The sequence below is a fragment of the Tachysurus fulvidraco genome, chromosome 4 (assembly GCF_022655615.1).
Source record: "Tachysurus fulvidraco isolate hzauxx_2018 chromosome 4, HZAU_PFXX_2.0, whole genome shotgun sequence".
Lineage (NCBI taxonomy): Eukaryota > Metazoa > Chordata > Actinopteri > Siluriformes > Bagridae > Tachysurus > Tachysurus fulvidraco.
In genome coordinates this window covers 17,540,640-17,551,208 of record NC_062521.1, presented here as the reverse complement: position 1 = coordinate 17,551,208, position 10,569 = coordinate 17,540,640, and the positions used below count along the sequence as shown (strand labels likewise).

At 37.5% G+C, this 10,569-nt stretch overlaps 1 protein-coding gene across 2 annotated transcripts in view; it reads left to right on the top strand.

Annotated features, from left to right (window-relative positions):
- The first annotated feature begins 4,468 nt into the window (after window positions 1-4,468).
- fancl (FA complementation group L) overlaps window positions 4,469-10,569 on the top strand; it is an 18,475-nt gene continuing 12,374 nt past the window's right edge. For both annotated transcript variants that reach the window (XR_003439021.2, XM_027136353.2), the window contains exons 1-5: window positions 4,469-5,034; window positions 5,131-5,189; window positions 6,114-6,174; window positions 6,444-6,500; window positions 6,659-6,756. Coding sequence is in view for 1 of the 2 variants with exons in the window: in XM_027136353.2 (XP_026992154.2) it covers window positions 4,948-5,034; window positions 5,131-5,189; window positions 6,114-6,174; window positions 6,444-6,500; window positions 6,659-6,756 (362 nt within the window). In the remaining variant the exon portion in view is untranslated. The remainder of the gene's footprint in view (window positions 5,035-5,130; window positions 5,190-6,113; window positions 6,175-6,443; window positions 6,501-6,658; window positions 6,757-10,569) is intronic.

Here is a 10,569-nt window from a genome sequence, read left to right as displayed (position 1 = left end):
TCCCCTCGGGGAAGGAATCCACACGCTGTAATCCGATCAATTCGTGTTAGACAGGAAGCTGGGTTCAGTGCTATCTCTGAGGTCCTGTAATCCAGGCTAAGTCTTCACACCACCTGCTTTAGTTAGGAGGAAAGTGTTTGGTCTGGAGCATGACACAGAGAATTTGCAACGTTTGTACTCTCACACTCAGTGCTACGAGAGCCAGTGCAGTAACAGCTGAGGGTAACAAGATGAAATGCAGTTACTTTTCTCCTATGACACACTATGTAAGTCCTGATGTCTGTTGTCTGTATCGCTATACAGCACAAATACTGAACTGAAACCTGCTGTGATGAATTCCTTGGAAGCTCTGGACAATTAGCCACAGTTTAAATCCGTTTTCAGTAATCACTTTACCCTGATCAGGAATGAGGTGCATCCAGAGGCCAACTTGGGAACCCAAGCCGTGAGGCGGGAATACACCAGTCAGTTACACAAGCGCATTTACAGTTAGGAAGACCTAATCCCAATACCCATTACAAATCTGTGTGTTTCTGGGAGCTCAAGATCAAATCAGGAACCCTGAAGCTGTGAGGAAGCAATGCTACCTACTGTTTGTGCCACTGTGATGATGATAATAATAATAATAATAATAATAATAATAATAATAATAATAATAATAATAATAATAATAATAATAGTTTATAATAAGATAAGACAAACAAATACGGAGTCTTTAAAAAGCTGTAATTCAGTGTCAAAGATCCAGAGCAGGAAGGACTGTCCACAAAAGTACCACACACTCCTCATTCATTTACACACATGCACACACACACACGCACACACACACGCACACACACACCTCGTACAGATGACCCAATCCTAAAGAACGAGCATCCACGAAACAAACACTAGCAACTAAAATAATTGACAAGGGCAAAACAAGTCTTGATCACTCACACTACTACTGACCCAGGTCATCTATTAGATTGTAAAATGTCTAGCCTTTCTTACCTATAAACAGACTTAAATGTACAAATTATGAAAAAGACACACAGGAGCATGGGTTTTTATCCTGTTCGAGACCCAATGTAAAATGCATAAACATTTGTTTAATTCAATTTCATTTTTCTAGCTTTTTTAACAATAGAAATTGTATCAAAGTACAGTAGCTTTACAAAATATCAGAAATATAGAACAAAAAGTTTAGGATTAATATTAGACTTACATTTATGTTTATTTTATTTATAACTAATGAGCAAGCATGAGGCAACTGTGGGAAGGAAAACTCCTTTAGATGGTATGAGAAAGGAGTGTGAATCACCATAAACCATAAACTATGATTATACATATTTTGTTGTTGTTGTTTTTTGTTTTTTAAATGCAAAAGATCAGGGAATAATTCCATCGAACATAATGTGATCATCATAACGGAGAATTTGATCCACAAGCTGCCGGCCAGTCGAGTCACAGCACATGCTGTCGATGATGGGGAACGAAGTGAATGGCCTGGGACACGTTAACGTCCTCTGACATATTGTGCTCCATGTACAGTGCCAATGACTCCATAAAAAGAGCTGGATGCAGCCAAATTTCTGGCATGCCTGGCATCTCTGGTCAGCTCTGGACAAGATTTGATCCATTTCATTACACAAGGCATTCAAATCATATGAACAAAAGGGTGGAATAATGCATATTTCAGAGTTTATGTAGCAAGACTACACACACAGCCAATAACGCCAATAATGACAGAACAGAATATCTATTTTATATAATATAAACCTTGAAATATAATATAATAAAGTTTCTATTGCATAAGTCATACAAGGAAAATATTGATCCAGCTATAAAACCAGGCTAATAAACTGTAATAGTTAAAAAGAGTTTAATTTATAGAAAACTCAAATATACATGAGCAATAAAATCATTCTTATAAGAAATAAACTAAACTCAATTAGCTTTACATAGTTGGTCCAATCTGACATGAACAATGGTCCCCTATTCTTATTCACATGCATGAAGAGGAGAGCGGGAGAGAGAGACACGATAAACCAGGCACCCCTGCTCTTGTCTCGCTTCAAAGGAATCTCTTAGAGAGAGAGAGAGAGAGAGAGAGAGAGAGAGAGAGAGAGAGAGAGAGAGAGAGAGAGAGAGAGAGAGAGAGAGAGAGAAAGAGGAGGAGGAAAAAAAGCAGGGAGCAAGACCCACACGATGTAGTTCCAGCCAATTGCATTCCAGAGAAGTGACCATGGCTGGCGATAAACAAGACACAATAGATCACACCGCTTAAACGCTATAAAAGCAAGCTAGACGTCAAGACAGAAGCAGAGCACAGAGAATAGAAACAGTGCAGGCTGTTCCGAAAAGCAGAACTGCGTAAACCTTTAACTCCAAAATACCTCCAGACTTACACAGTGCACGGCTGTAACAATCTGCCAAGGTGAAAAAAACAGCATTGCAGTGTGATCCAGGCTTACCCTCCCAAAACCAAAGCCCAAGTCGCCTTAAATTGTTCCTCGCTGTAGCAAACAAAAAAGGCATTTAACACTCACCCATCACGCAGGGACCGAAATCTCTCAACCGTTCTGGCACTACATCAGCACAAGCCCACATATCCCTCCACTGATATGTAAACAGCCCACTAAGATTTCTTTGTTTGGATTTGGAAGCCGGGAAGGTTTGCCTTTGCTGCAGCTGCTTTTACAGCTTTGAAGCAGGTGGATGACAAAACATCAATCTCTCCAGGCACAATGTGTAGCATGCACAGCTGACACACTCCTCGAGCAAAAGCATATATAACAGCACACTGTTCACTGCTTGTTTTTTAAGGCAATTAGATTTACTATGGCTTCAATATTGACATGAGATTTAAAGACAATGCTGCAAAGCTGAGCAATTGGAAACCCAGGACTAATAATAATAATAATAATAATAATAATAATAATAATAATAATAATAATATGTTGTTGTTGTTGTTGTTGTTGTTGTATGTTGTAATGCAGTATACAGTAATTTGTACATCAATACTGTGTTCCAATCCAAGCAGCTGGAATTCTCAATCAATGCTGTAATTAAAATTGGTTTGATTAAAAGAGAAATTAAAAAGAAAAAGAGAACAACATGCCATAGCCACTAATGTACACATGTATATGTAAATGTTTTTTATATATTAACAAAAAATATATTAGAAACACATCAGCATAATGCATTGAATGTTGCCATGTTGTATGTTGTCATGTGTATATTTGGATAGTCTGCGTTGTGCAGCATTTCTGATTATCTGGTCAATATACTCAATCACACTGGTTAAATAAAAGAACAAACAAACCAACAAACAAACAAACAGTTAATACAAATAACCATGATTAACCATAATACATATCATTGTGACATCTAAATTATATATATATATATATAGCTGTGTAGTACATTGTGGGCTCTGATTTTTATCAGTAGTATAGTAGTAGTCGTCAGGTATACTTTTGTCCGTACAATTATTATGTAGTAAAATTAATATTATGTATTTAAATCCAATACACTTAATAATTTTTTTAATTAAACCATACTGAAAAAGGGGAAGAGTAATGATAATGGCTACATTTAAATATTATTATTATTATTATTATTAATAATAATAATAATAATAATAATAATAATAATAATAATAATAACACCAATATTACTACTAGTATTACTACAACTAATAATAATAACAAAAATAACAACAACAACAACAATAATAATAATAATGATGATGATGATGATGATAACAACAACAACAACAACAACAACAACAACAATAATAATAATAATAATAATAATAATAATAATAATAATAATAATAATACATTTTAAAGTGGTAAACAAACATGTTCAGACCTACCATCAATGCTTGACCATCTCCTCCTTGTGTGTTTAACATAAATATATAGTTTTTATATGCAGGTCACTACGTGTTCATATATTTTAAGATGTCGTATTTTCTTTTTCGTCACACTGATAAACTTCCAAGGCTCTTGAAGAATTAAAAACGTTTAAAAAAGGTGATGAGCTTGTCTTTTGGGGCACGTACCATTTTTTTTTACCGGCGCACTTTCAAATAAAGTTTTGTGAGTGAGTGAGTGCGTGATGACGTGGCGCTGGTTTGATTCCGTTTTGCGGGAAACAGCTGCAGTGACTTTTGGTTTCACGCACACAAGAGGAAAGAAACTTTAAAGGTGGACAACATCGGGACAGAACGGTGTTTACGTGTCACGGTCTCTATTTGCTTCATTAAACACTAGTACTAGGTGTAAACACCGGAATAGAAGTGACCGGATTAGCTGCAGCGGTTACTATAGCAATAGCAGTAAAGTGACAGGGTTTAGCTTGCTAGCGTTTATACACACGGTCTGTAATACACTCTGTAGCACACGGTCTGTAATACACTCTGTAGCACACGGTCTGTAATACACGGTCTGTAATACACTCTGTAGCACACGGTCTGTAGCACACGGTCTGTAATACACTCTGTAGCACACGGTCTGTAGCACACGGTCTGTAATACACTCTGTAGCACACGGTCTGTAATACACGGTCTGTAGCACACGGTCTGTAGCACACGGTCTGTAATACACTCTGTAGCACACGGTCTGTAATACACTCTGTAGCACACGGTCTGTAATACACGGTCTGTAGCACACGGTCTGTAATACACGGTCTGTAGCACACGGTCTGTAATACACGGTCTGTAGCACACGGTCTGTAATACACGGTCTGTAGCACACGGTCTGTAATACACGGTCTGTAGCACACGGTCTGTAATACACGGTCTGTAGCACACGGTCTGTAATACACGGTCTGTAGCACACGGTCTGTAGCACACGGTCTGTAATACACGGTCTGTAATACACTCTGTAGCACACGGTCTGTAATACACGGTCTGTAATACACGGTCTGTAGCACACGGTCTGTAATACACGGTCTGTAATGTCTGTTTGTTTACTTAAAGAGTGTCCTTTATTGGTTGCGCTGAATAAAGACAAAACTATTTACGATGGTTTTATCTCAGTACAGGTAAGTCAAGATTTAAAAGGGAATACAAGTTTTATATCTATAATAATGATAAGAAGAAGAATGTATTCAGTGCTAAAGTGCTATTTGTTTTGACAGGAAAGAGACTTCAGGTTAAGAATAACGCTGCCTCCAGACCAGCACCTGAAACAGGCAAAGTGTGTGTTTGTGTGTGTGTATGTGTGTGTATATTTGTATATGCGTGTGTGTGTGTGTGTGTGTGTGTTTGTTTGTTTGTTTGTTTGTTTGTTTGTTTGTTTGTTTAAGTGATCCAAATTGGTGCTTCAGGGCTTTTGTACCCATCTCTTAACATATTGCGGTTCATAAATAATACTATGTGCTTAGAAAACAAACACAAAAAAGAATCTTATGTATTTTTGTCTGGGAAAATAAAGAAGAAAAAAACATCACTCATTTTGTACTAGCCATGTGTTTAATGTACAATGAAATTGTACATGGTCCTAGCAATCACATAATAATGTTTAACAGTCACATATGAGTGTGATGGCCAGGGGTTCACAAACGTATGTCGTGAAATGTGTTCTGCCCATGGAAGCAGGTTTTGCTAAATAGTAGCAGCTTGTTAGCAGCAAACATACTTCATCTGTGTGTTTCTAGCTGGGTATCTGGGAATATTGTAGCAGTGTAGCAAAATATTGTAGATGGGGAAATTTGCACTTTTACCAACTTGCAACTGTTCAGTGGTGAAAATGCCACCTTACATGGATTAAGAAAGTAAATGTATCTGTATGTGCTTTCAGGGACCTTTCTATCAATAAGAGTTATAATATAATTGTATCTACCACATGAAACTGTCAAAGGTCCCTGATGCCCAGGTGATTAACCTGTGCAGCCTCAGCACACATGCATGTCAATCTTGTCCATGCAGATATTGTTTTGCGTCATTATTGTGCATCGTTATTGTGCAACTTCTTGTTTCAAAAGAATCAACATATAGGATCAGATCAACTCTCAAGCCATTTCAAGGGCTCTTTAAGCAGAAGTTTTATTAATATGATTTTGTTGAATATCTGGATGTTAATGTTGATCTGTGAAAATGAACCATGGTTGCTGCTTTGCAGATTGCACTGCTGTTGGGAACTGAAACAGCTGCTAAAAGACCATCAGAACATCCTTAAACAGGTCAGTAGAGTCACAAGGCTTAACACTGTTGTTAGATTGCCATCATTAGATTGGTCGATGGTTTAATTACGTTCCCATATTCAATAGTTTTTTTTTTTCTGTATCCTCCAAGTTCATTGATAAGCTGCATTTTATTCTTAGAAAAACTTTGAATCGGTTCATTCATTAACACTGAGCAGAACGGTCATTAATCATATGCGAGCATCAGAGTTGCTGTTGGATTAGAGCAATAATAATGATAGATAGTGATTTTTATTCTGTTTACACAGAGGTTACAACATTCTTCAGATTTGGTCGGGTTTCTTCTGGAGCTGAGGACTGTGTTGGTAATTTATAGTTTGTAATATTATCTTGTTTCTACTTGCCATGTTTTAGTTACATATTCACATATCTCGTGCTGCATGCACGTAGGACATGATATGTAATAATCATAATGTATTTGGTCTTATTCTTAAGGTTTCATTGTTTTTATTATTTTGTTCAGGAAGCAGCATTGAAAAGGCAGCCAGGCTGGCAGTCCATCCCACCACCTCAGTACTATTCACAGCTCATCACAGAGATCGAGAGTTTAGGATGGGATAAGTACGACATGCTTACACCTTATTGTTTTGGACCCTTTTTATATCTGGGTGTTTCATGCATCTTGTACGTTGGTAAGATTCTAACCCAGGGGTGTAGAACTCAATATGTGTCTAGGCCACTTCAGCATTTTTGTGAGCCCTCGCAGGGCCGTAAACTAAGGTCATTATGTGTGCATCTATTCCCAAAGCTTCTTTACTGTAGCAGTAAAAAAAAAGGGGGGAAATCAGTCAGGCTTATTGTTTCTAAATAACATGCATGTCCTTGTCTAGGTTTTAACATTTTGCATTTTAACATTTGGAGTTCAACATTATAAAAAAAAAAAAAAACACCAGATGTGTTTCTGAAATGTTTTTAGATCAGCTTTTCAGTATGCACAACATAAAACACAAGCATATCCACCCAGCTGTGTTTGTTTTACACTTTATCTCAACTCTACATGTCTTTCAACTTTGTTTCGCACATTCACACATACAAATATTTAAATCCAGAATATATAGTGATGGTTAGTGCCGATAATGCAGCAGGCTGCGTTGTCGCCTCAGGGTTCCCTGATATTAGGATACAGTATGTTTGGTGTTTTACATGTGTTCCTATGTTTTTTTTTTTGTTTGTTTTTTGTTTTTTTTTTTTTCTCTTCTCACAGGTTCTCTGGTTTCTTCCTGTCTCCCAGAACATCAATTTTTGTCACATTTTTTTAAGGGAACTGTGTAGTAAATGCAGCTGGTCCAACATCAACTCTCCACGTTGTTCCTGACACATTGATGTGGTTGTATGTTTGGGCATTTTGTATTTTAAAATCGAAACACAGTGTCAGACAGAACATGTCGAGCAGATTAGATGTATGGCGTGTGGCAGCTATATGCTTACGCAACAAGTCTACAGTGACTTCTGTGCAAAACTTCTAATTCTGGAGTGACAATGTTGGGTAGGAAATCTAGAAAGATTCGGTATGTTTTTATTTGCTCTATTTGGCTCACAGATGAGTCTGACATCTGTGTTTTAACCACACGCCTTTAAAATTGTAGTCAAATGCAGACACGGTAACAGTGTAAAATGCAAATCAGCTCATTATGTTTGACCACCAACTTCTTGAGCCTTTTTTTGTTTGCTTTATGCGAAACATGATTTTTGCCTCAAAAATCACATTTCATGAATATAGACAATGTTTTAGGATGCAAAGTATCAGGAAGTTTTGGTTGTTTTACAAGGCTGAAGTGAAGTTTTCAGTATTTAAGAAATGTTATGTATTAACAAGATGCATGAAACAGCTGCATGCAGCTATAACGGCATGGAAGCTTATACTGAATGCTACTAGTTAATATTTAAAAAATTGGTATTTCATTTTTATTATTGAATTATCCTGATTGGAGCCATAGAACAGATACATTGATGACCTCTAACATCTCTATTGGCATACAGCTTACATACAGCTGTGTACAGACGTGTCATTCAGCACTGGAACATTCCCTACAGCGAGGGCCATTTGAAGCTTGTGGACCATGTATCATGTTTTGATTCTTTTCATTAATGGCCAGAGATATAATTATGATATTAGTCCATGCAAATTGGTCTATTTGGGAGCGCACTTTTAAGCTTAATGGGGAATCGTAGAAGTCATGAGAGAGAGAGATGAGACAAGGTGCACATTTTCATTTTTCCACCACTGAATTGTGGTCAGAAGTATTATACAGCAGCTCTATCTGTAAATGTACTGGAGATTAATTAAGATCCTTAATTTGTATTAGTGGTTATAGCCTCAAGTCTGACATGGTAGTGAACTCTGATTGGTTTAGGCAAGGGGGGTTTGCTGCAGAACCTGGTCATTTTAATGAGTTTTAGTTGCCTTGAACAAGGCACACTTAGTGTTAATTGCTCTAAAGATGGGGTCACTTTTTTACTCTGGTCTTATCCTCAAAAATAGCTTAAAATGTCAGGCTTTATAAAAAATTATAACTCAATTGATCACTACTCAGCTAGATTTGTTTGAAGATGTGTTGCAGGGTTTGTAATAAGGTGTGTTACTTTTTTGTGTGTGTGTGTGTGGGGGGGGGGGGGTTGAGTTTGGATCTGATATGAGCTTTGTAATTTTTGGGGGGTGGGTTTGCGTCTGCATTCATTTTGCATTCTTTTTGTTGTTGGGGACAGGCACCAGGGCCTTGGTGGGAGGATGTCACAGCTTGCACATACACCCAGGAGAGAATCTGAGCCTCTCTCTATAGTCTTTTAACACCCCACTAGGATAATGACACCTGAAAATGCATCCTATTGGAATTCCATATCAAGCTGGCACTTTGTATTTTAAAACACATGATCTCTGGTGGCATCGCAGAACGCAAAACCATTCGCTATTTTTAGCAGCTTGTTCCAAAAATCCTTGCTTCTTGACACTATTACAGCTTATATTTTTATGTTATATTTCTTTCAGCCTAATGCTTTATACCATTGGAGCTTCGTCTATGGCCTGTTTGTATGCATACACGCCAAATGTTCCCTCCAACGTTTATGAGCGCCACTGATTTTGTAGTTGCAAATGTAATGTTCTCATCAATCCTCCCAGCAAGACATCAAGCTGTCAAGCTGTTTCAATCATCTGAAGTGAATGCCAGCAAGCCCCGATACTTCGCTCGGTGATCTCGTGGAAATGCAGAACGGCATACTGGCTTGGAAAAAGATTTTCTGTTTGGAGAAAATAAGCGAACCATATGTTTCGCGGCATCAGTTTCATGTAACTGAATGTGATATTTATCCTATTGCTTGATGGAGTGTAAAAGCTGGTACCTAAATGATAAAGAAGACTATTCAGAAAATAAAGAAATTCTGATTACATAGTATTACAAGATGAATGCTGATTACGGGTATAGTTAATGAATGAGGTTGTGATAAAGAACGGTGAAACAACTCCAAGGGTCCGGGCTGTGATGAGGGGAAATTATGCAGTCGAAGACGTTCTATATTTGAGTCTGTGTAAAGCACAAGTTTCAGTAACAGAAACACAACCACGATCTAAATTCTGTTCTGCAGCTAACTTTTATCTGAAACTCTGTCCTGCACATGGTGACAAAGTAGTTTGTTAGATTCTGTGGAAGTTGTGTAGACACTGCAGAAGTCCTGGAGGGATGAACACCATTCATCTAAAAGATTCCTACCTTTTCCTAATGATGGTAGTAGAGAGCCTTGTTTAGCATATCACTCCAAAATCTCCTATAGGTGCTCAGTTCACTTGGGTTTCGCTGACTGTAAAGGCTATAGCATACGAGTTACACCATTTCCATTCTCATTAATCATTGAGTGAGCCCTCATGCCCTGTAGAACCCGGTGGAGTCATCCTGAATATGACCGCTATCATCCGGATAGAAATGTTTTACTAATAGAATAACTGTGATCTGACATGGAGACAAACTACGCCATCATCACTAAGCTCATCATGACTGAAAGACACGAATGTTTACAATGAAATGGCAAATCATGTAGAGAATGTTTTGTGATTAAAATTAATGTCTGCTAAAAAGTGTTCATTTCCCCTGTGCATGAAGATTACTTACATAATTGGAAGCATAATACAGAATAGACCACTTTTCAGGCATTACTCAGGTATGCTGTCAACTCTCCAGAAGAACAGTGGCAGATGCTCCAGCATGCTTGGAAAAACTTCCCAGCCAATATGCACATAAAACTGTGCAAAATGTGCCGATGCATTTTAAAAGAATGACACCAAATATTGACTTTGTTTAATTTAGCACTGTTTACTGCTTTTAAAAAAAAAAAAATAATTGTAATTGTAAATAATTGCATTATTTCTTAAGAAATCTTTGT